Here is a 20,007-nt window from a genome sequence, read left to right as displayed (position 1 = left end):
TACATCCCCCTAAACCTCGGCATTGTAGTATATTCAATTCAAAATTAACATCAACCCAATGTATTTAATAATTCAATTTTTGCAAAACAATCTTTACAACATTTATGTCTGTGACATGCACACGCAGACTCAAATTTCATCATTTTCTGAATATTTTGCAGTTTATATAACAATGTCCTTTTATTCTAAGAAAACAAGGATAAATATACTTATTTTGTTGGAAGTCCACACTTGTCCTTTATTATTCCAGGACCTAAGTATTAAACTGAAGTTATTTAGACATGCCATTCTTTTTTTTTTTTTTTTTTTTTTTTTGAGATGGAGTCTCACTCTGTCGCCCAAACTGGAGTGCAATGGTACGATCTCTGCTCAAGTTCTGCCTCCCAGGCTCACACCCTTCTCCTGCCTCAGCCTCCCGAATAGCTGGGACTACAGATGCCCACCACCACACCCGGCTAACTTTTGTTCTTTGGTAGAGACAGGGTTTCACCCTGTTAGCCAGGATGGTCTCAATCTCCTGACCTTGTGATCCACCTGCCTTGGCCTCCCAAAGTGCTGGGATTACAGGACTGAGCCACTGCACCCGGCCTAGACACGCCATTTTTTAAGATTACTTAACTGCACAGAGTATGAAACCAGTGTTTGAATACAAGCAAAATGAGCTCGCATTAAGTCTAACAGCTAGCCAAGAATCCTCAGCTGGCTTCAACTTATAAAGTATTTCACTTGAAAAAACCATATTGGGAAAATGTGCTTAATAGCTATTAAGGCTAGAAATCTAAATACACACGTTGTAATTTCAAAAAAAAAAAATTATCAAAGACCTACCCCACAAATGAATCCAGCAAAACAGATGATCATTACCCACATCATCTTTACCCTTTTCCCTTTGCGTTAAACGGCAGTTTAAGACTACTAAATTTCATGAAAGGTTTTCCCCAACTTACTCACCATACAATACCGAACCATTCCACTGCCTCTTTCAAGATCAAGAAACCTAGGTAATTCCAACATCTGCAATGCCCTCTCCCTCCTAGCAACCACTTTTTCTTGTAGTTTGTTTCTATTCACTAACTCACTTATCCTTTTTTCCCCTCAAAAGTTCAGATTCCTCACATGTATCACCCAAGTATCTCATATATTGTCTTTCAAGACCTAAGTTATTCTAGGCAACAAGTGCTGGTAACTTTAAAAAATATTTTCTTCCATGCCTATTTCCCATGGCTTGTTTCCCATATAATATAATCCACATCTTTAAAAATAACTGATAAAGGCTCATTCCAAGTTTCCTGTTGTTTTATTACTTACTGGTAAAATAAGTCAAAATATTCACCTATAGTGTTTAAGTCACATGAACATTGTGAAGTGACAAAACAACACACACATTTCTAAAAATATTTTAATGAAAAAGTTATCTTTCTGTAAACATTTCATTATACTACAAATGAAACATCTGAATCCATTACAGAACACTTCTGAATTCTTAAAAATCAGAAAACATACTGAAGTTTTAAAGTAATTTCGAGTATTTAGATAGGCTAACAATCCTTACATTACCCTTGCACACTGGCATGCTCATTCACTAATTTGTGACATTACTGGAACTCCCAAGATACTGTCAGGTTTCAATTTGTGACTATTATATACTGGAACTCTTAAAACCAAGCCTATTTCAATTAGTTACTTAACAAATATACTTTATTACCACATATTCTCCTTTAGGACATGAGTATAAATTCAGCTTTTTAGAAGTGTAATATTAGAAGCAGTAACTTACAAATTGGTTTAACAAAATCAGTTAAATCTGCCCCAATCACTTATATAACAACTTTTTTTTTTTTTTACTGCTCCTACAACTTGAGAATAGTTTTCAGAAACGACAATGGAACTGTTTAAATAAAATACTTTTATTTCATAAAAAGAAATAAACTAGAAAGAACAATGCCCTTAAAAAATAAAAATGTTTGCTTCACTAAAACCATGTTGTGAAGGAAATTCATCAAAGGCTGTTACCTTATTCAACACACGTAGAAATTGGGTCCTGATTTAGATAGTCAACCAGTCATTTTTTTGAGACTAAACACTGGCAAACTGCTTCTTCATGTAGAGAACTGATAATTTAGAAACTAGTTTGCATTTTCAGTATTTGTCTCCAAAGGATTTTTTTAAGTAAACTAACCACCTAAATTGTTAAGCCCTTTTGGGGCAGCAAAAACAGCCCTTATTACCCATCAACAACCAGTTTGAACAGTAATTCAGTATTCTTTGGGAAAATGTTTTTACAAGGGAGCACTAATCAGGCCCCCACTGCTTAACAGATGAACCAAAACAAAAAAAGGAACGAAAATGTAACCTATTGGTCCAATGAATTCCCTGAATTTATATGCAAGAGAACTTGGGAGGCCATTTGAAGACCAACCTTTATCCATGACATCTGGTAACTTTTCTTTATTGAGAGGGGGTCACCCAGGCTGGAATACAGTGGGGCAGTCAGCTCACTGTAGCCTCGACTGCCTGAGATCAAGGCATCCTCCCACCTCAGTCTCCCAAGTAGCTGGGACTACAGATGTGTATCACCAAGCCCAGCTAATCTATTTTTTGTTGACAGGCTCTCGCTATGTTGCCCAGGCTTGTCTCAAACTCCTGGACTCGGGATCCATCTGCCTCGGCCTCCCAAAGTGCTGCTGGGACTACAGGCGTGAGCCACTGTGCCTGGCCCTGGTAACTTTTAATGTTCCTTTGAAGGTGTTTTCCTAGTATGAGGATTGGCAGCTTACTGAGTCTGTTGTGTGTCATGCTTACACACAAAAACGGTTTTCACGAAAGCTGAAGCTACTTTCTTTCACCAAAAATTGAGTTTACCCTAAAGACACTAATAATGAATTGTATACACAAGGGGTCACAACTGACTTGATATGAATACTTATGGCTATTTTGCAGGGCAATTTTTAACTAAGGTTTAAAATGTGTAGGGCATGGTGCCAAGGTAGTTTTCAGTTGAAGAATTTTACCAATGTCCTACTAGAGAGGGACAAAGTTGTGAAATATGTAATGTAGACTTGCAGGGAAACAAATGGTGTCATCAGGTTTTACTGTCAACTACAAACCTTACCCAGCCAGAAACCTTCGTATTTTAGATGGTAGGAAAGACATTCCTCATTTAGGCAAGTAGGGTTCTCATTCAACCTGCAAATCAAAAAGATTACTCTTACCTTGCTTTACAAAAAATTACTCTTTAATTAGTGAAAAAATTCAAATTCAAGCCTTACCTAATGCTTATTGCCCTTCCTTGCAGGTCTAAATGCTAGACCTAGTGACTGTGGCAACTATCTCTCATTGATGTTCCAAAAGGCGAAGAGCTCCTTCCTGCTAGACTTTCTTCGATATTTCAGTTGTAATAAGCAGATTTAACTAGCTTTTGGAAAGTTGCTCACTATCATCATAGTATCTTATGCCTTCACTTCTCTGTAGTTGAAGCTCTTGCTGCTGCCTTGTCATTCTTTATTTATGCTGACTTGTCCAAACACAAAAGGCTGCTGAAGTCCTGTCTTAGTGAGTTTCTGTGATCCACACTGTGCTTAAAAAGCACATCTTAGGTCCTTTAAAGCTGGTTAAATCGCTCTCCTCATGGCTTACTTTTCCACACTGTTCACAAGAGCTAAGCTAATACAACTTATAAACAGGTCACATACACAGATTTCACCTGCTTATAGGTTGTAAACATCAACTTACTGTAAATGTTTTCACTATAATACTAGTTCCAGAACACAGAAAGTTGGTTAACAGTACAATTAACCTCATGCCATTAAAGGATACTGTCAAGGTTGTGTCAAACAATTTCACAAACATAAAACAGGAAATGTTAATCTCCCCCATTCCTTTAAACTTTATTTATATGAATAAAAGAACTTGAGACAATTTAGCTCAATTTTAATGTTTCCCAAGCATTATTTTGACCAGGTACCCAGGTTTAAGTTATGAACATTGACAGTGTCCATTATATAACCACACTTGAAGTTATTAAGGACTTAATCATTTTCTAATATTAGCCTATTTTCTACACTGCTTTTCACATATATGCCCATTAACAAATGGAATGTCTGTTACATTTATTGGTTTGTGAATGTTTCTGGAAAACTGCAGTATGTGTGAAGACCAATTTCCATGCTGGCATGGCATGCATCCAAATATTAATGCACAGAGGCACAGAATTAGAGCAACAAGAGAGCATATTCAAACACTAGCACGCCCCATTCCCCCTTTTGATTGCTTGTTTGCTTACTACTTCTTAAAACAAAAAAGACTTGAACTCAACGTTCAACTTCCAAAGAAAGAGAAACAGCAGGGCACATACTCAGGGTTCGAACGAAATTGTAAGCACTCGCAGGAGCAAAACACTAGATATTTGTTTATATTAATATATGTATATATGACCTTATTAACTAAAACTCTTCTCAACCAGGGCCTTCTAAACAAATTGGTAACAACATGATTTATGTTGAAATATACACAAGAAGTAACAGTGTGTTCTTTGGGAATTTAAGAACTCAGACTATCCAAATTTGAATTCAGGTCTGTAGGAAGTGAGAAGCTTGTACTAAGCAACTGTGCTACATTTCTGCTGCAGTTAGGTTATTTTGGACAATTATACCTAAACTCTCCTTGGTTTCATCCAGCAAAATGCATAGAATATAAACAGGAAAGCATGCCAGCCACTTAGGGGTTTAATAACACATGATTTTTATTCTCTTGCTCTGAAAACTAATACCAAAAAAAAAGAATTTAAGGAAAGTAACCCAAGATTTATGGGCCGCTTGTGCTTCAAAGAAGAAATAAAAAGGTACCCACTAATTTGCTCAGATACAGCAGGCCTAATGGTTCTATATTTTCAAACGATTTTAAGAAAGGTTTCTAATGTAGGAGAGGGAAAACATCCACTATCCCTTTTCAGAATTTAAATGGAGGGCAATAAACCTTCCTTACACCCAAAACCTATGGCAGCAGTTCAAATCTGACCAAGGGAAATGTAGAATAGAGATGTTCTAAACACGGCTAGGACTCAGCACGTCTAACACACTAAAACCATGATGACATTTTAAAAGAAAATGCACAAAACCAAATAGAAATTTTGACATTTTTCTCATTTGAAAGTAATCTTAATGCTATTAAATTCACAAATGCTAATTTAAATACCCAACCCTATTTATCTAAAACACACATTGCAGACACACAAATTATCTATTCTCTCCACATGTCCGCGCCCATTCATATCATGCTTTGGAAATGGGGAGAATAGATTCCCCTTAAACTGCAAGTCAGCAGGTGTTTCTTTACAGTTAACTTTAGCAACATTCATACAGAGTAGTAATTAACAATGGTCTGTTTTACTTGTTAACTCACAGGGAAACACCTTGGAAACTGCATTTTGTTAAAGTTTCTGTACTAAAATGTAGAAAAACTGAACTACACACTTATTGAAAAGTTAAAAATTCCTTAATTTTCTATTCCTGGTACCACTACCACAATTTACAGGGCAATATACCTGATGTAATGAAAAGAAAAAGAAAAAGACAAAGCTACAACAGAAAAAAGACCTCAGGAATGTACATCTAATTGACACTACATTGCATTAATCAATAGCTGCACTTTTTGCAAACTGTGGCTATGACAGTCCTGAACAAGAAGGGTTTCCTGTTTAAGCTGCAGTAACTTTTCTGACTATGGATCATCGTTCCTTCTGTGGCGGATTTTTACAGTTCCTCTAATGCATTTGGGACGACTGTCGCAAAGTAACCTGATCCTCGCTTTCCTGACAACTCCTCGCTCTCTCTCCTGCTAAGAACTGTAGCCTGTTGAATAATACAGGATAAAAAAATTATTACACTCAGTGAACAGTTTCACATATTCTTTTATCATCATAATAAAAATTTAAAGATACCTACCCTTTTCTGCTGTTTTTAGAACCTTCTGCTACCATATCCACCACTTCCACCACCAGATCCATAACCACCTGAAAATATACATAGTATTTTAAAAGAAGTATACACATTTTTTAAATTAAAAAGGCTATAAATAATTGATTTAAGAAAGTACGTACCACCATAGGGACTGCCCGAGCTTCTTCCACCAAAACTGCCCCCTTTCATGGGTCCATAATTTGATTGCTGTTGTCCACTATAATTTCCGAAATCATTATAGTTCCCACCACCACCATAGTTACCTGAAATCAGAAAGGTTTTATGTGTGGTTTACCTACACAATCACCATTTTCCCCTTTTAACGTATGTAACTATTATCTTTTGAGAATTATGGTACCATGCTTATACACATCACTGTGGTAGCACCACTTGGGGATAACTGATGTCAGGATATTAAAAGACCATCAACATTTTGTTTACATTAAATGCTGTCCTCTAAGCACATGTTCTCTCTACCATTAACACCATTAAAATTGCCAGTGTTCCATTCACTATGATTGAGGCAGTATAACATTTAAAACAATGAGAAGGCATTCTAACTTGTTAAAACTTCACTAATCTGTCACTGACATGTTAACTAGGTCCAACAAAACAGTACATTCGTAAGAAAGCTTTTAACAGTATTCTGGGTTAATGACCTACACTTGCTTGCTTAAACGCTTCAACTACCTGTGACATATTAAGACCCAAAGTACTTTGTTAACCTGGGCCCTAGATGGCAACCTGCTCACTTTAGCATGTCTGGAGTATTCAAACAATTTATTCCCAGTTGTCCAGTTTAAAAGTACTAAGCAGTTAAGTAAAATTTTGGCAATAAATAAACTCCCAATCTTTTACATGTAAAACATGTACTGAATACTGGCAAATGTCCATTTTTTACTACTCAACAAAAAATTGAGTACATTTGGCTGAGTGCAGTGGCTCATGCCTGTAATCCCACTACTTTGGGAGGCAGAGGCGGGCAGATCACAAGGTCAGGAGATCGAGACCATCCTGGCTAATATGGTGAAACCCCGTCTCCACTAAAAATGCAAAAAAATTAACCGGGCATGCTGGCATGCACCTGTAGTCCCAGCTACTAGGGAGGCTGAGGCAGGAGAATCGCATGAACCTGGGAGGTGGAGATTGCAATGAGCTGAGATCATGCCACTGCACTCCAGCCTGGGCAACAGAGCGAGACTCCAACTCAAAAAAAAAAAAAAAAAAGAGTTGAGTACATTTTACTAAATAACCAGCAAAGTCAAGAAAATTTGGTTTGAACTACCCACCATTTTAGTATTTTTCTAATATTATAGAACATAAAATTTGATTAAACGCTAACTTTGAACACTTTTCAAATATGTGTCATGGGAACTGTTAGCAACACTGAATATTTAATATTTAAATAAAACAACTGAATGCTTACCACCGCCAAAATTTCCTCCTTCATTGTAACCATCATATCCTCCACCACCTCCACCATATCCACCACCTTGGTTTCCATATCCTGGTCCACCACCACCATAGCCCCCTCTACTACTATAACCAGGACCACCGCCATAGTTGCCACCTAAAAAAACAACAAACAAGTAACAAGACCACACAAAAACTTAAGTGTATAGTCACGTGATTCAATTCTGGTATGTTTAAGAAACTGGGTCTTGCTCTGTTGCCTGGGCTCAAGTACAGTGGTGCGACCACAGCAATGCAGCCTTGAACTCCTGGGCTCAAGCCATTCTCCCACCTCAGCCTCCTGAGTAGCTAGACTATGGGCATGTGCCACCATGTTCCCGTTTTATTTTTCTAGATATACGGTATCCTTATGTTGCTCAGACTGGTCTCAAAATCCTCACCTCAAACAACCTCTCTGCCTCAGCCCCCTGAATAGCTAGAATTACTCAACTCTGGTTTTATATTACATTTAAGCCACTGGCAAATAAGCCAGTGAGTTAACACTCTGAATCCTGGTAATACCTAATAATAATAGAGTATTAAGTATCTGCGCTAGTAAGAATGAAAAGTAAATGTTTAACCATCTTCTGATAGTAAAAAAAAAAAAAATCAGTTTTCATTTTATAAAATTTCACTAAGAAAAATATAGTCTCAGACTTAATAAAACAATTCTAGCTCAACCCCTACTACTTGCTGAAAAAGAGCAGCTAATGTTGTATCTCCAGGGGAAAAAAGGTTCCTCCTCTTCTACGTACAGTTTGGAAACACATCTTAACCATTAAGCCACTAGAGTTTTAACTAAAATTAGAAAAGTGTAATAAATACTTAATTTTCAATAAGCAAAGAAAGTTAAAATATCAAACATCAATGAAAATAAGCCACCTACCATCACCTCCAAATCCATTATATCCACCATCACCTCCTCCATAACTACCTCTGCTGCCACCACCTCCACCACCATAGCCTCCTGAGGAAAAACAAGACATGAATTGAAATAATATATTCAACTTACCAAAATGTCAGGTATCCATGTACTTAGAAGATAAACAGCCTACCTCTTCCACCAAAGTTTCCACCACGGCCAAAATTACCTCCACCACCTCCAAAGTTTCCTCCGCGACCCATAAAATTGCCAGATCCACCTCCACGACCTTTAACACAGGCAAGGGAGATTTTTAAGAACCTTACAAACACCACTCACATCCATTGTGTACATGTGTATGGTCCTACTCACCTCTCTGTGATCCAGCAGACTGCATCTCTTGTTTAGAAAGGGCCTTTTTCACTTCACAATTATGCCCATTAATAGTGTGGTATTTCTGAACTAAATTTTTTTTTAATCAAACAAAACAAAAAGTTATTTTATGTTTGGAAAAGCACATATATGAGATACCCTCTGTCATTATGTAACCCATTAAGACACAATCAGGTAGTGACTCTGGGAATGAAGGAGCATTCTGAGATGTTAATGTTTATTTCTTCATCTGGATACTGATTACACAGGCAGACACTATGAAAATTGACTATACACTATAAATGCCATTACACGCAACAGAAAATTACAAGCAATTTAGCAAATTTAGTTCAAAACAGAAAAACCACTTCTACTTTCTCATTCAAGTTACCATAAATTGCTACTTACCAACAATTTTATCAACTGTATCATGATCATCAAAAGTTACAAAAGCAAATCCTCTCTTTTTTCCACTCTGCCTGTCTTCCATAACTTCTATGGTTTCAATCTTGCCATACTTTTCAAAGTAGTCTCTCAAATTATATTCTTCTGTGTCTTCTTTAATACCACCAACAAAAATTTTCTTCACTGTTAGATGGGCACCAGGCTTTACAGAATCCTACAAATAAAATATTAAGTCAACAAACAAACTTTCACAACAATTTCACATATTACACAATGTATTATTAAAATACCTCTCTAGAAACAGCTCTCTTTGGTTCCACTACACGCCCATCAACCTTGTGTGGTCGAGCACACATCGCTGCATCCACCTCTTCAACACAAGAATAAGTCACAAAACCAAAGCCCCTGGAACGTTTTGTTTGGGGGTCTCTCATTACCTACAAAATAAAAAGTTTTATAATGTTGAAAACACCTCCACCGGTTCTCTACATCCCTTAGAACCCTTCTGTTCTCTTAGTAACTTACCACACAATCTGTGAGTGTGCCCCATTTCTCAAAATGTTCTCTTAAACTATCATCTGTAGTTTCAAAGCTCAGACCACCAATAAACAGTTTTCTCAACTGCTCTGGTTCCTTTGGATCATGGCCCTGTGAGAAAGAACCAATACTCTTAAGTTATCTTATAGTAGATGAATTGTTAAGATGCAAGAAGAGCCTTTAATGTACTGTTAAGTAATAAAATCAACATCAAATTCCTGTGACAGTTAACACTTTGTCCAGTTAAAACTTTGACCAGACATTGGCGCGGTGGCTCATGCCTGTAATCCCAACACTTTGGGAGGCCGAGGCAGATGGATCACCTGAGGTCAGAGGTCAGGAGTTCGAGACCAGCCTGGCCAACACGGCGAAACCTCATCTCCACTAAAAACACAAAAAATTAGCTGCGCATGGTGGTGGGCGTCTGTAATCCCAGCTACTCGAGAAGCTGAGACAGGAAAATCGCTTGAACCCAGGAGGCAGAGGTTGCAGTGAGCCAAGATCATGTCACCACACTCCAGCCTGGGCGATAGGAGCAAAACTCCGTCTCAAACAAAACAACAAAAACTTTGACCAGAAATAGACTTCAACTGTCAAGGGGCTAACTTATGTCAAGGAAACCTATAACCAGCCTTTCAAATGCCAATATCACTTCAACTAAATTGAAATCCAAGACAATTCCAGAATCAAAAAATCGCTTCATTTTTTAAAAGCTACAACTGTCTGAGAACCTTTACTTTAGAAGTTGCTAATAAGTCATTTTCTAAGGCACTAAACTGTTGGAGAAGCAGTGTTGCATCTATCCCATTTCAACTCTTCTCAGTCTACATCCCAACATGCATTTATGTTTTTGTTTGTTTTGTTTTTGAGATGGAGTCTCGCTCTGTCACCCAGGCTAGAGTGCAGTGGCGCGATCTCGGCTCACTGTAACCTCCGCCTCCCGGGTTCACGCCATTTTCCTGCCTCAGCCTCCCGAGTAGCTGGGACTACAGGCGCCCGCCACCACGCCCAGCTAATTTTTTGTATTTTTAGTACAGACGGGATTTCACCGTGTTAGCCAGAATGGTCTCGATCTCCTTACCTCGTGATCCGCTCGCCTCGGCCTCCCGAAGTGCTAGGATTACAGGCGTGAGCCACTGCGCCCGGCCCATGCATTTAAATTCAAAACTGGATGAAGAACAATCTAAAAGTTCTTAATGTCAAACTTACAGAAACTCACTGCTTTCAAGCAAATTAATTTAAAACAGGCATTCCTAAGCCAAACCAGCATTTCCCAAAAAAACAGAAAAAAAAAGGCCGACCAAATAGCTTTCTACAACCCATGTTTGTTATATGCTGCAAAAATCTGCACTTCACAACTCAATTTTAAGAGTCACAACTAACTGGCAAGTTGGACTTACATTAGGCATGGTATGTATTGTCTGACTACAAGAACGGAGCACAGCAAAACAAAAACTGAGATTTTTAAGAATTAAGATGTCTTGAAATTGTTTTATACTTTAGTCAAGACTTTTTAACACATTGCATGAACTGTCATTTAATGCATGCATTCATTAAGGTTTCCTTCACCCGAAGTTCTTAAATAAGGGGGCTCACGTTTACATTCTAATGGCTTCCTGTGTCTCCTAGAGGTAGAGATATTAAGGCATTTAATGTGAAGAGATTGTCACATGCTAGAAAAAACGTTAATAGCCTAAAGCATTAATTAATTCATGTAATCTCATCTTTTCAAGTCTTCGATAAATGTATTCAATGGACAATAACGAAATCGACAAAAATATTTAGGATCCACATTAAATGTACTGCAAAACCGTGAAAATTTCAACACTGGTTGCAGTCCTCTAAACAAAATTCCAGGAAACTACAACCAGAGCCGACTCAAAGAATGGGAAAACATGAAGATAAAAAACATTTTTAAATTCTTCCTTAACATCTATACTCAAATTCTTCTCCACCCACCCTCCTCAGCGGCCGGGGCCGGGAAGGAGCTGGCTGGGTTGTTTTTCACATCTACACTCAAGTTCGCAAATACTAAGTCCTTCGCCCATAGGGCGGTTAGAGAAGTGTAATGTAAGTACTTCAGCAAAAATAGATTAGGAAGTATTTTAAAGCAGCAAAGTTTTTAACAATCTCGTATTTCCAACAGGATGCTGCGAAAAAAAGAAAAGGCCAATTATCGACTTCTCCTCGCGGAGAGGACCCGTAAAAGGCCTAGAAAAGCGTCGGCAGAACTTCAGCGAAAGCACTACCTCCCCATGCTTCGAGGCCATTTGCGGCTTTTTCAGCCGGGCCGCCTCCGCCCTCTTCCCTCCAATCCCAGGCTCTCTTTCCCGGCGGCAGAGCGAGGCGGCGGCCATTGCGGGCCAATGCGCCATTTCGTAACGCGGCGGCGGATCAATGTCAATGTGGCCGCCGCCCGCTTGCTCGCTCGCCCGGATGTGCCTGCTCGTCCCCTCCCCTCCCCCACCACCTCCTCCCAACCGCTCCCGCCGGGGCCCGCCATGCCGGCCCCGGCCTCGCTTCGGAGGCCGCCCAACCGGCAGGCCGGCTTCCCTCCCGAGGCCTCCCCGACCAAGCCGCGCCTCCAAGGGGCCGCCTGTGAAGCCGAAGGTGAAGGCGAGGCGGGCGAGGGGCCCCGAGGAGGTCTCCAAGTCCCGCTCCCCTCCCCCTCCCACAGCCTGTCTCAACGCAAGAGCGCGGGACGGCCGACCCGGTCCACCCGGCCTCCCCGCTCCCATCGAACCAGGCCCCCCACACCGGCCATTCCCCACCAACCCCCCGCTCTCCCCCTAATACCTCCTCCCCCCGGCGGCGACGGCGACGGCCGGAGTCGGGCTGGGGACGACCGGGCGGCGGTTTTACCTCCATTTTGAGACCGGACTCGCCTCTTCCAACTCGAGTTCAATATGGGACCGAGAGGAAGAGGAGGGGCCAGTCGTCACGTGACGCGTTTTCCGCGCGCCACCACTCTGTTGGGGGAGGAGCGAGTTGGGAAGGGGGCGGAGCCAAGCGGGCGCGAAGAGCGACTGGACCAGCGGGTTGGCGGGCAGAGCGGGGAGGCCCGGCGTGCTGCGGGAGCGCGCGCGCCTCGCCGGCTTTCAGGGCAGGAGCGCCTTTGCCGCCGTTCGCGTCTGGACGAGTTCCGGGACGTCAGTCCGGTCTCCGCCAATGGTGAGCGTCCACGTAGGGAGAACGCCTTGTGATCGCACGTCACAAGAGAGAAAGGCCTTTCCCTTTCTTCTCGCGCTTGTCAGTGTTTCCCCACGCAGGCCTCTAGTTCTCCATTTCAGAATTCATTCTATTCCTGTGCCCGAAATAAAACCCACGTTTTCTTGCTTGTAATTTAAAGGTTGCAAGAAAAACCCCTCGGCCCGTCGGACCACCTTTCCTGTTTCCAAATGCCGGGGACCAGTGTCTGTGACTGCGGCGCCCACCTGAGGGCGTGTACTGAAAAGCCCTGCGACTCCGACATATGGGAATCACAAGCACCTTGGACAGGCCTCAAAACGCGGCTGACATACAGAATTTTTACCATTAACGACCTGAGGCAGGACTGGTGGAGGTCAGTTCATTAGTTACTGATCTCAAGAAACAAGTCAGGACTATTTTCTAATGTGCTTCTTTCAAGTTAGTGTGGAAAGAGCTGATGCATCTGTTGTAGCTGACGGAATTTAAGGAACTGAATAATTGACAAAATTTCCAGAAAAGCAGGGTCGCCAGATAATGCTACGTGTTTGCGAATGATTGTTACCGTAATGCTCTAGAGAGCTAATTCTTTCTCGGCCTAGTCAGATGATTTTAAATCATTTGATTTTACAGAGCTTTAGTTTCGGTTTTTTAAATGAAAATGGGGATGGGATTAGGTCATCTTCTAACACCCACGACAGCCATAAATTGATAATCTATGAATCCATATTTAAAGTTACTGATAAAAATAACCACAATTGACAGCCTCCCTTCCTTGTTAGGAAATGCTTTATATTTTAATTTAGCAACCCATGTGACCAACTCTTTTCCAATTGAACTGGCTCTCCCTAGGAAAGGTTAGAAATCTAATCAGTTACAGTAAGTTTGTGTTAACAAATGGGGAGCGGTCGACTTGGAGTTTGGAAAAGCGGAGCGCAAAGTCTAAAAATGTGTTAATTTATCTAGCCGTTGCCCCAGGAGGACCTGTGTTATAGTTTGGAAACATGAACAAAGGGTACTTTTGTGGGGCAGAAACCAGTTAGCAGTCCTTAATGTAATTTGGATGAAATAACCGTTCAAACCAGACTCCCTGTTGCTTTGATTCCTTTTTCGCAAACCTGCATATCCAGGTGCTCCTGATGGCCAGCAATAGACTTGAGACATTGGAAGAATGTATAGCCTTAACGTCTATCTAGTGTTAAGATTTTGTAAGTCTAATTACTGTGAAATAGTCCTGGTAACTTTATCAATTCTGGATACAAAGAAAAATGCAAAGTGAAAGACCTTTGGAAAGTGCTATTCACACCAGAGTACCCTATGAGACATTACATAGGTGATCACTGCTGGCTGCACTTTAGGGTATGTTTGTCCAGGTTTTTCTAATAAGTTAATTCTAATCAATAACTTTTGTTCTAATTAATAACTTTTGTATAAATGTTAATGTTAAATCGCGAAACAATGTGGGATGGGATACTAAGTTCTCTCCAGGACCATGAAATGTCAGTCCATTTATTCAGATCTTTTTGTCCTCCCCATTGTATTGGTCCAGATTTGTTGTTCATCCTGACTGTATGCTGTTTTTAGACATTAGTTATTTTTTATGCTTTTGTCTAAACAAGCTCTGGCCGGGCGCCATGGCTCACACCTGTAATCCCAGGACTTTGGGAGGCCAAGGCAGGCAGGTCACCTGAGGTGGAAAGTTTGAGACCAGCTTGACCAACATGGTAAAACCCCGTCTCTACTTTAAAAAAAATACAAAAATTAGCCGGGCATGGAGGCACACGTCAGTAATCCCAGCTGCTTGGGAGGCTGTGGCACGAGAATCACTTGAAGTCAAGAGGCGGCGGTTGCAGTGAGCCGAAATTGCCCCACTGCACTCCAGCCTGGGTGACAGAGCGAGATTCCGCCTCAAAAAAAAAAAAAAGGCCGGGCGCGGTGGCTCACGCCTGTAATCCTAGCACTTTGGGAGGCCGAGGCGGGCGGATCACGAGATCAGGAGATCAAGACCATCCTGGCTAACATGGTGAAACCCCGTCTCTAAGAATACAAAAAAAAAAAATTAGCTGGGCGTGATGGCGGGCACCTGTAGTCCCAGCTGCTGGGGAGGCTGAAGCAGGAGAATGGCGTGAACCAGTGAGGCGGAGCTTGCAGTGAGCCGAGATCGTGCCGGGGCTGGGCGCAGTGATTCAAGCCTGTAATCCCAGTACTTTGGGAGGCCAAGGCGGGCGGATCACCTGAGGTCAAGAGTTCGAGACCAGCCTGGCCAACATGGTGAAACCCCGTCTCTACTCAAAATACAAAATTGGTCGGATGTGGTGATGGGTGCCTGTAGTCCCAGCTACTCAGGAGGCTGAGGCTGGAGAATCGCTTGAACCCGGGAAGTGGAGGTTGCAGTGAGCTGAGATCGCGCCATTGTACTCCAGCCTCGGTGACAGAGCGAGACTCCATCTCAAAAAATAAATAAATAAGTAAACTTAAGGTCCAGTTGTATCTCAGGTACAAAAACCACTTTTCCAGTCCTTGACCCTGTAGGGCACAGACTTGAACCTTAGCTATGGTCTACACTTGCAGCCCTGACTCTTTGATATGAGAAAGGGAGTGTATGGGATGGGAGGAGGGAATGAGGATCCTAGGGTGAGATGGGTGGCAGACAAACTTTATAATCTGTATCAGGCCCTCTCCTTTATATCATGACATACAGAAAATAATCATTTTTGTGCAGCATACTAGGGTAAACTAGAAGATATTTGGAGGCATCTAAGTGGTGGTAATGTTTCCTTTTAAGTATCTAATTTTGATGAAATACAAAGTATGAGGAATGATATTAAATATTGAATTTGCATAAAACTTTCCAATTAAAATTTTCCGTGTTTTTTAGTGATCAACTTGAACTTGTTCCTGTGAATACATTTTGATATTAGATTTTATGGTTGAAGTGGCTTTCTGATCTAGACTTTTTTTTTTTTTCTTGAGACAGAGTCTCACTCTGTCACCCGGGCTGGAGGTGCAGTGGCATGATCTCGGCTCACTGCCACCTACCACTCCTGGGTTCAAACAATTTTCGTGCCTCAGCCACCCAAGTAGCTGGGATTGCAGGCCCATGCTACCATGCCCGGCTAATTTTGTTTTTGTTTTGAGACAGAGTCTCGCTCTGTCGCCCAGGCTGGAGTGCAGTGGCACGATCTCTGCTCACTGCAACCCCCGCCTCCTGGGTTCAAGCGATTCTCCTGCCTTAGCCTCTCAAGTAGTAAGGACTGCAGGCGTGCACCACCACGCCTGGCTAATTTTTGTATTTTTAGTGGAGATAGGATTTCACCATGTTGGCTGGGTTAGTCTGGAATTCCTGATCTTAAGTGATCCGCCCGCCTTGGCCTCCCAAGGTGCTGGGATTATAGGTGTGAGCCACCTTGCCCGGTTGGAAGAAGGTAACTCATTTTGTTTGTTTGTTTTTGAGACGGAGTCTCGATCTGTCACCAGGCTGGAGTGCAGTGGCGCAATCTCGGCTCACTGCAACCTCCGCCTCCCGGGTTCAAGTGATTCTCCTGCCTCAGCCTCTCAAGTAGCTGGGACTACAGGCGTCTATCTAGTGTTAAGATTTTGTAAGTCTAATTACTGTGAAATAGTCCTGTGAAATAGACCACCATGCCCGGCTTATTTTTTGTATTTTTAGTAGAGACGGGGTTTCACCATGTCAGCCAGGATGGTCTCCATCTCTTGACCTTGTGATCCACCCACCTCGGCCTCCCAAAGTGCTGGGATTACAGGCATGAGGGAAGAAGCTAACTCTTAAAAGGGAGGAATTGTAATAAACTATAAGCTTTGTTATCTGCCATTATATTCTGAATACACCAAAGCTTTATTTTCTAAAATCTTGATTTTTAAATAAGGAGTTTATAAAGTAAAACACACACAAAAAATCTTTCCCCACAAAATCCTATTACATAGATTTGACCATGATCAACAACTTATTATATATCCTCTCACATTTTCTTGTTGGCCTAATCAATGCTTACATATATGAAACAAACATATTTGTTTTATTTTTACAAATGTATGTCTAACAATCCAGATTGATTTGAAATTTCCTTTCTCTCCCACTTAACAAACAAAGTTATTTACCAAACTCTTACTATGTGCCAGGCAATGCTAGGTGCTGGAAATTCATCATAGTCACTTACATTATTGAATACTACTGTATACCTTGTAATGGGCCAAGTACATTATGTTCCTGATTTCATTCCCCTAACAAACTTAGGAGGGTAAATTCTCCCTAATCTGGGATGTAGGGAAGTTGAATACATTGACTAAAATTATATAGGCCCTGCAGCTAAAGTGCTTAATTAGAATGTCATATAATCACTGTATTTACATTTTAATATTCTTGAAGGTAACAACCTTTTCTTTAAAAATCTATCATACATTTGTATTGTTCACTATGTTTCTTATGTTTCCAGAGACCACTACAGTGATTGGCTCTGTAGCAGGCAATTCACTTATTTATGGAATATTCAACATTAGATAAATGAATGATGAATGACATATTTTGGGTCCCCTTCAGTGCCCTGTTGGACCTTGATATGGTTTGGCTCTGTGTTCCCATCCAAATCTCACCTTGAATTGTAATCCCTGTAATCCCCACATGTCAAGGATGGGACCAGGTTGAGGCAATTGAATCATGGGGGTGGTTTCCCCCATGCTGTTCTCATGATAATTAGTGCGTCTCGGGAGATCTGATGGTTTTATAAGCATCTGGCATTTTCCCCTGCTTGCACTCATTCTCTCTCCTTCCGCCCTATGAAGAGGTGCCTTTTGCCATGATTGTAAGTTTCCTGAGGCCTCCCCTGCCATGTGGAACTGTGAGCCAATTAAACCTTTTTCTTTATAAATTGCCCAGTCTTGGGTGTTCATGGCAGCATGAGAACGAACTAAGACAGGCCTACTGCATAATTTGTGGAGCCTTGTGCAAAATGCAAATGCAGGGTGCCGTGTTCAAAAATTATTAAGAATTTCAAGACATGACATCAAAGTATTAAGCCAAGCCAGGACCCTTATAAGTGCTGGACTCTGTGCAACTGCAAAGGTCATATGCCCGTGAAGTCTGCACAGTGGCCAGTACAGTGCCCTGTCTAGAGCAGGTACCTTGTCTCTTTTCAGAAATTTATTCACTTGCCATCTTTTATTTACTTCCACTTTCTCATCAGCCACTCATTTCTTAAGTGTTCCTAATCTAGTTTCTGTCACAGGCTGCCACTCATTTCTTAAGTGTTCCTAGTTTCTGCCACAGGCTATCGAAATTGTTTTTCCAAGGTCACAAACGATTATCTAACTGTCAAATTAATATCCCTATTCTTAAATGTTAATCCTTCCTGACCTAGGGATTAACATTACTGCCTGTTCATCCTTTTTTTTTTTTTTTTTTTTTGAGACAGAGTCTCACTCTGTTGCCCAGGCTGGAGTGCAGTGGCACGATCTTGGCTCACTGCAACCTCTGCCTACTGGATTGAAGCGATTCTTCTGCCTTGGCATCCCAAGTAGCTGGGATTACAGGCATGTACCACCACACCTGGCTAATTTTTATATATTTTTATTTGTTATTTTTTGAGTTGGACTTTTGCTCTCGTTGCCCAGGCTGGATTGCAGTGGTGCGATCTCGGCTCACTACAACCTCTGCCTCCCAGATTCAAGTGATTCTCCTGCCTCAGCCTCCTGAGTAGCTGGGATTACAGGTGCACGCCACCATTGCCAGCTAATTTTTTGTATTTTTAGTAGAGACAAGGTTTCATCATGTTGGCCAGGCTAGTCTCAAACTCCTGACCTCAGGTGATCCACCTGCCTCAGCCTGCCAAAGTGCAGGGATTACAGGTGTGAGCCACCACACCCGGCCCTGTTCCTTCTTTTTGATGTTTTCCTTTTTTGTCTTTATTAAGGACATTGGTTCTTCCCTTTAGTTCATCACTGCTTCCTTCTGGATCCTTCCCGTTTCATTTTCTCTCTCCTCTTGTTTCCATAAGGTTTTATCACACTGAGGTATGGAACTTCCTGAGAGACTTTGTGAAGTGCACCCATTGTTCTCCTAGGAGTGGCCACTTTCCCTAGAAAAGTATGAGGTGGTGTAAGTTCGTGAGAACTCTCAGGGAATTTGTACATGCCTCCTAGGAAGCTAAAGAAGAGGTTAGGCCTGATTAGTGTGTTTGTTAAGATGACAAGATATATCACTTCCTTCTCCCAACACACACACACCCACACCACAGTTGAATGATTTAGAGACTGAGGAGGTAATTTGATACAAGAAGTATTAAGGAGTCATTCACAGGGACTTATGTTCTCTTTCAGACAAATCCCAATTTGGAAGTCTGAAAAGGCTGAAATTTTTTTAGTAGGTGCTTTACAAATGACTTTCACATAAAACTTTGATTAAATAAATTAGTTACACTTTTACTAACTTGTCTTCTGTTGTAACAGTGTTGGCCATGACCCTTACAATGGGTAAGGAAAGATGTCACACCTCCACTTTTTTCCCCATAAAATTGACCTTTTGAAGAGATCAGGACAAATGAATTTGTAGGATGCTTTACATTTTGGGTTTATTTGATTGTTTTCTGCAGGTGCGATTTAACTTGATTCTCTATCTCCTTCATTTCCTATAAATTGGAAGGTTAAATCCAAACTCTTATTAACTTCAAATTAATCAGGTTGAGCAAGAATATATCAGAGGCAATGATGTGTACTTTAGATTGTTGTCACATTAGGCGGCACACAGTATCAGATTGTCCCGCTATTTGTGATGTTAAATTTCATCAAAGTGGTGAAACCCTCCTTTGTAATTAGAGGGTCATCTGTGAGGTGGTACTTTGGTCCCATGCAAATATCGGACCCCAGCCGGGCGCGGTGGCTCACGCTTGTAATCCCAGCACTTTGGGAGGCCGAGGCGGGTGGATCACGAGGTCAGGAGATCGAGACCACGGTGAAACCCCGTCTGTACTAAAAATACAAAAAATTAGCTGGGCGTGGTGGCGGGCGCCTGTAGTCCCAGCTACTTGGAGAGACTGAGGCAGGAGAATGGCGTGAACCTGGGAGGCGGAGCTTGCAGTGAGGCAAGATCGCGCCACTGCACTCCAGCCTGGGTGACAGAGCGAGACTCTGTCTCAAAAAAAAAAAAAAAAAAAACGGACCCCAAAACAACCTTTCCCATTATGTGTTAGCATTCTTGATCACCCTTGACTGAATTATTATTTC

General features: G+C 41.4%; 1 protein-coding gene across 4 annotated transcripts; it reads right to left on the bottom strand.

The window, feature by feature from the left end:
* Positions 1-1,381: 1,381 nt before the first annotated feature.
* On the bottom strand, positions 1,382-12,544 carry HNRNPA3 (heterogeneous nuclear ribonucleoprotein A3). Of its 4 annotated transcripts, none has more exons than XM_030803670.1 (11): positions 12,448-12,544; positions 9,574-9,696; positions 9,339-9,485; positions 9,052-9,262; positions 8,644-8,733; positions 8,465-8,560; positions 8,296-8,376; positions 7,384-7,527; positions 6,098-6,220; positions 5,943-6,010; positions 1,382-3,186 (listed from the first exon to the last, which is right to left on the bottom strand). In XM_030803670.1, exons 1-10 carry the CDS (start codon positions 12,451-12,453, stop codon positions 5,958-5,960), a joined length of 1,074 nt encoding a protein of 357 aa, XP_030659530.1. In that variant the 5' UTR covers positions 12,454-12,544; the 3' UTR covers positions 1,382-3,186; positions 5,943-5,957. The 4 variants fall into 4 exon arrangements, with proteins under 4 accessions (XP_030659530.1, XP_030659528.1, XP_030659531.1 ...); XM_030803668.1 differs by having other exon boundaries at positions 12,382-12,532; XM_030803671.1 differs by lacking the exon at positions 1,382-3,186 and adding an exon at positions 5,475-5,849.
* Positions 12,545-20,007: the final 7,463 nt, after the last annotated feature.

Source organism: Nomascus leucogenys, chromosome 22a (assembly GCF_006542625.1).
Source record: "Nomascus leucogenys isolate Asia chromosome 22a, Asia_NLE_v1, whole genome shotgun sequence".
Taxonomy (NCBI): domain Eukaryota; kingdom Metazoa; phylum Chordata; class Mammalia; order Primates; family Hylobatidae; genus Nomascus; species Nomascus leucogenys.
This window is presented reverse-complemented; position numbering and strand designations above follow the sequence as displayed.

What these genes read in the sequence shown, in the direction of transcription:
- HNRNPA3 (XM_030803668.1), bottom strand. Translation starts at nt 12,453, where the DNA reads ATGGAGGTAAAACCGCCGCCCGGTCGTCCCCAGCCCGACTCCGGCCGT. An exon ending in AGAGAGCTGTTTCTAGAGAG is followed by an intron (nt 9,263 to 9,338) that starts GTATTTTAATAA and finishes TTTTATTTGTAG; the next exon opens with GATTCTGTAAAGCCTGGTGC. An exon ending in TGGAAACTTTGGTGGAAGAG is followed by an intron (nt 8,377 to 8,464) that starts GTAGGCTGTTTA and finishes GTTTTTCCTCAG; the next exon opens with GAGGCTATGGTGGTGGAGGT.